At 39.1% G+C, this 5,495-nt stretch overlaps 1 protein-coding gene across 1 annotated transcript in view; it reads right to left on the reverse strand.

Moving 5' to 3' along the window:
• NARF (nuclear prelamin A recognition factor) overlaps positions 1-5,495 on the reverse strand; it is a 29,538-nt gene that overhangs the window by 8,561 nt on the left and 15,482 nt on the right. Inside the window, exons 6-9 of the mRNA XM_019502617.1 lie at positions 5,345-5,463; positions 3,509-3,638; positions 2,466-2,538; positions 197-334 (exon numbers count right to left, since the gene is read on the reverse strand). Of these exons, the coding sequence (XP_019358162.1) occupies positions 197-334; positions 2,466-2,538; positions 3,509-3,638; positions 5,345-5,463 (460 nt within the window). The remainder of the gene's footprint in view (positions 1-196; positions 335-2,465; positions 2,539-3,508; positions 3,639-5,344; positions 5,464-5,495) is intronic.

Here is a 5,495-nt window from a genome sequence, read left to right on the forward strand (position 1 = left end):
CTTTAAGTGGATGTGAATTAGTAATGAATCCAGAATAAAAAAAAAAGATTTTCTAGTGGAGAATTTAGTAGTTTTTGTAAAGACAGCATTCAAAAAAAAAAAAATGATGCTTTAAGCAGGTTAAAATAGGTAGCTGCTGCATTTCAGTTGACAGTAACCTATTACACTAATCCACATGTATCCCAGTGCAACTTACTTTAGTGCTTTGTAGGTGATTTCATTAACATCCATATCAAAGAGCTCCTTTGCAGCATACTTAAAGATGTGCTCTAGGTAACCATCAGATCTCTTCCCATCATGTCTTACTATATCCACTTCTTTTATGTCACCAAACCTTAGAAGACAAGGAAAGGAGAAAAAAAGTCAACTTAGTTTGATTACTGCACTTCAGGAAATAAAAAGATTACCCTTTAGCTATCACCAGGTTGACACCTACTGTCAAGAAAAAGTGTAGAAAGAGGTAATAACTTCCTGTGCTCTCATGTCTGCTGAAAGAGCAGCTGTACCATCTACCCTGAACTCATCCTGGTCATCTCAGCACAACCTCTTTAAGACACTGACTGCCTTTAGAAATATGGTTCCCCCTTGCCTTAGCAGCAAGCTGAGCCATAGCATTCAGGCACAAACTGTTAATGCCATTATTTTTCAAACATCTAAAATTAAACCCAAGGAACAAGACAGGCATATGGTATGCCCACCCCACCTTTATGCCAGATTAATAACATTAGGTTTATTTACTTTGTGACTTTTCTTTTGTCATTACTAGATGTCTGTTTGGCAACAGCGTGCCCTGGACTTGTCTAACTACAATCCATGTTGCCATTCTCCAGTTAATTTATGGAATTTGCATTAGTAGTTTAGGATAAAAAAGCAACATAATCTAACAAGTAACTATTATATTACAATTTGAATTGTATCATAGGAGTTTATTATTACTATTTAAAAAGGAGTTTACACTTCAGGTTTCTGTTAAAAGTGAAATGCCACTAGGGAGTCTCCTCTTACATCAGTCCTGTTCCTTTGCTTTAGATGGCGGGGGGGGAAAAAAAAAACAAAAAAAAACAAAAAAAACGTAGGAAGTAGTAAGATTAGCAACTTTAAATCTTGTTTGACAAACTATCACATGTTCATTCCACTTACAAGAAAAAGTGCTACCTTTTTGAAGAAGGTCTTATCTTCAATTAACACCTATTTAAATCAAACAAGAACGTGACCACCTCTCTAAGGCTACATCTTCAGAAAGCTGGCTCCTTTAAGTAACAACCAATGCAGGTCCTTTTGCAGAAGTAATGGCAGAAGCCATAGTATGCACAGGACCAAGGCATTCTTACCACAGTGTCATTTAAAATCCCCAGTGTAGACAAGATATAGGTGGGATACAATTTGAGAGTAGAAGAAATTTGGGGGAGCTTCCCAATTTATTGCAGGAGAGTTTGTTTACTGGGTGGCTCTAGAAAGAAACTCACTATTATGTTCTACACAGGCTAGGACAGAGTAACCTTTGAGACTCTACCTTTGTAACCAAGACACCTAGGAGTTAAGTCACCGTGCACAATTATTTTTGCACAAATCATGTGGTAAGTTAGCAAAGCACTAAAATGCCATGTCTTCTCTGTTGCACCTTAACTCAAAATATTTATTTATTATCTCTACATGAAACAGTTGTTTTGCTCAGAAAAAAATACTACTTCCCAAAAAAGGTGCTATTTACTTATTCATTCTGAAAGCAATACAAAAGTAGAAATTTATCATCAAGAAACTGGATTTGAATGAGAATGGAGGATGGAACAGGTGGTAAATACCACCAATATTGTACCAGCACAGCCTGGTGGGGGAAGTTAGGCACTGGAAGGAAAATGAGACCAAGTGGGAATTAATGGTCCACTTTTAAATACACGTTCAACTTCAACTATGCTATAGCTTTAAGGTATGCAATTGTGAGAATACTCACCTCCCAGAATACCCAGTGCACCAGTTGCACTGAACTGATGTAGTGCATTAAAAGTCAACAGCTGTACCCCTTTACTACTACATAAAGTGACATGCACCCACCCACCCTTCTTGGATTCTTAAAAAAAAAACCCAAAAAATTTCCAGAGATGAAATGCAGCAAACATGCAATCCTGGCACAACACATTTCTTTCTGTTAAATTAGGCTTAAAAAAAATTAAGCAGCAATTAATTTAGGAGGGGGCTGCTGTTTTAAGAAATCTGTTTTGGATTAGCTGATCTGCTGCACTGTAATTTTTTTTTTGATAATGTGACAATATGGGAAGTGTTCATTTCTTTGGTCACAAGACAGGGCAGAGGGTTTCAGTGCATTTAGATTTTTGTATATACAAGCTTCTTTTGAAGAAAAAAACCTTGTTCTTTTTAAAAAGTTTACAAAGAGTTTGGTGTATGGTAAAAAAGAGTCATCTGATCACCAGAACACTGACAACAAATTACAGCAAAAATCTACTTACAAACTGTCTACAGCTACTTCAGTCACATCTGTCATAGATATATTTTTCTGCTCCATTATTTGGACAATTTCACCTGAAAGGAAATAGGCAACACTTCACCTTCAAACAGGACACATGCAAGCAGTTGGTAGGCATTTAGAGAAAACACAAGATGCCTGGCGTTAAAACCCTAGAGGAGTCTTGCAAATTCTGCTCATCTGTGCACCAAAATATCCATACATTATATAAAAAAAATGCTGCATATTCTGAATACATAGCCTAACCAACTTGGTGTTCTGACATTTGAGTGACACCCATTCCACGAGTACAGCCTCTGCAGGGAGAATGTAATCCATGTTTTAAAAGCTCCTTAAAAAGGATACAAAAGATAGATTTTCTAATCATAAGATTTTCATGACTTGCAATCTTTAGAAGGTGCTAAGATATTGGACTTGAACCAAATTCTCCCTCTCTCAATGGAGCATGAAATCTCTCCTTCCCAGTGAATGGAAAGCTGTCTCTTCCAGCCCCAAAGAACTGTCAACCTATCCTGTGCTCAGTACCAAATACTGACACTTTGATCTTCGAGATACGGTAGCATTTGGGAAAAATTTCCACACTTCAAGGAAAAGGACAGTCAAAAGACAAAAAAAAAGTCTCCCAAAGGTTGCCTGGAATGTCAGTAACCATCTCAGGGAAGATATATTAAATAGTTTGTTGAGCTGAGTGTAGGAGAGAAGGGCAAAAAGCACATGGTATATGCCTGTCTGCAGCTTTCAACGATGTAAAGGATCTCACTGCAGTGTAATTTTAGCTACTTTGGTTCTGTCTGGATGAAGTAATGGGAGAACAATTTTGCTCTTTTACCTAATCCAATCTGTATTAAATGCATAAGCACCAAGTGAACAAGAAAAGGTTCTCGTCTGAAAACAAAAAGTACAACCTTATTCTTACAGTTATTACAAGCTAAGTGAACAAAAGAGAGGGCCTAGCATGACGTGAGTTTAAATAATTGATGGTCCATGTGCAATTTTATAAAGGAACAAGTTGAAGAGATGTTTAACCTGATGTTAGCACACAATCGACGTCTTGAGAATTATACAAGGCAGTGTAAAAATCTTCCCGCAAGGCTTCCAGTTTTTTGTCATAGCAAGGTGCCACAATTATATGGAAAATTTTATCTGGAGACAGATTCTGTGGAAAGGAAAAGGGCACATTTAAATTCCTTCCAAAAGGCCAATAATGCAGGGAGATAAAATATGGAAGAAAGTACAGCCACAGAAAAAGTGGGGTTAATACTGGATCTGAAACTAAATTACAAGTCACAACATCTGGGGCAAGCTTTGCTTTTTTGTACTGACAAATCAACTGCATTACAGCAGCAACCAAACAGTGTCATAACAACTTAGTGCAAGTTCTAATCAACTAAAAAGATATGAAGTAAGAAACAACTACACAAAGGAAATTTAATTATCTAGACACTGCACATTTTGCAAGACTCCAGTTTTGAGATGCAACAGTCATTTATTTCAGGAGCCTGTAAACATTGTCTAACAGGTGGGAGACCTTGATCACTTGCCAGGACAACTGCCACTAGCAATAATAGCAGCATACATATTGATACCATGTTTTATAGTAACCAAGAGATCCAGCTGCCCGATGTCATGGACAGACATGCATTACTCCCATACAATCAGATGGGGAACTGAAGCAAAGAGCGCAAATGACTTGTAGAAAAACCATACCTCAAACTGGCAACAGAAACATGAACTCAGAATATTCCAACTCCAAAATGTGTACTTATTCCTCTGGATCATGTTTTCTGTGCACTTATCTTTAACCCTCCAAGTTATATTTCCAGCGCTATCACTAATTTATTGTCAGCCCTGGCAAGATCAGCCTTTCCATACTTTAGCAATGCTGTTGAAGTCTCGTTGCCCTCATACAAGTGAGGGACACGAGACTTCAACAGCATTGCTAAAGTGCTCCAAGATCAAGTGGAAGATTCTATATATAGAGAGGCCCCAGCCCAACCAGAAATAATGGAACACTACATGACAGGACCTTCGATTTTTGCCTGATGGCCTCTACCATATATATAGTTCCAAGCATTGCCAATTCCATCTTTAAGTACTAGTTAGTACAAAGGCTTTACTTTGGCCCTGCTGGCTTTAGTTTTATATATAGATAACCATAACCGCCTCCATGTTTGCAGACGTCTGGTGGCAGAGTGGTTAGGGTGTTTTGCTATGGCACTTCAAGCCCTGCTCCACACTGTCCCCAGTTTACCTGGCTGCAAATGGATACAAGACCTTTCAACATGGGGAGCTAAAGCTGGCTTGATGCAGTGCTAGCCACATCACTCTTGTGTGTGCTGCTGGTTAGAGAAAATGGTGTTCTTTTAAAGCGCTAACACTATGGGTGTCTAGGCTCAATAGGATATTTGCCTTTAACCTTGATCTCTACATAGTATTAAGACCAGGACTTCAGTATAACCTCAATTCCAGATTTTTGGAATCTAGATTTATCAAAAATCCAGCATTCCCCACCCCCTCGGATGCAGAGGGGGAAGCTTGCACATGGTGGCTGCTGCTGCCATTCACCACCCCACACTGCTGCTCCATGTGTGGCCGTTGCACCAGCTTCAAAAATCTGGCATTTTCAAATTTCTGGCAAGTGCTCAGCCCCAACCATGCCAGATTTGTGAGGATGCACTGTAGTATGGAGGGTAAGAGACAGGAACTCTGCACATCTGTGAAGAGGCAGAGCATAAATTAGATAGTTTAGAAATATGCTTTGTGCTTTGATGTACAGGAGTCTGCAATTAAGTTTAAGACCAATACAAAAACAAAATTTCCTCAGGAGAAAAATAAGTGCAAAGGGCAAGCATAACTGGTTACCTGCTGCCTGGCAAAGTAACCCTTCACCAGGGAGCCCATGATCTGCTGTGGAGACTTTGCAGTGCAAATGTGTGGAGTCACTGGATTGGTAAGTACCCTTTCAGCATACCGGATCCAACCTAGAATTATGTGGGGGGGGGGGGGGGGGGGG

This window comes from Gavialis gangeticus, unplaced genomic scaffold (genome assembly GCF_001723915.1).
Source record: "Gavialis gangeticus isolate Ggan-Ray unplaced genomic scaffold, GavGan_comp1, whole genome shotgun sequence".
Lineage (NCBI taxonomy): Eukaryota > Metazoa > Chordata > Crocodylia > Gavialidae > Gavialis > Gavialis gangeticus.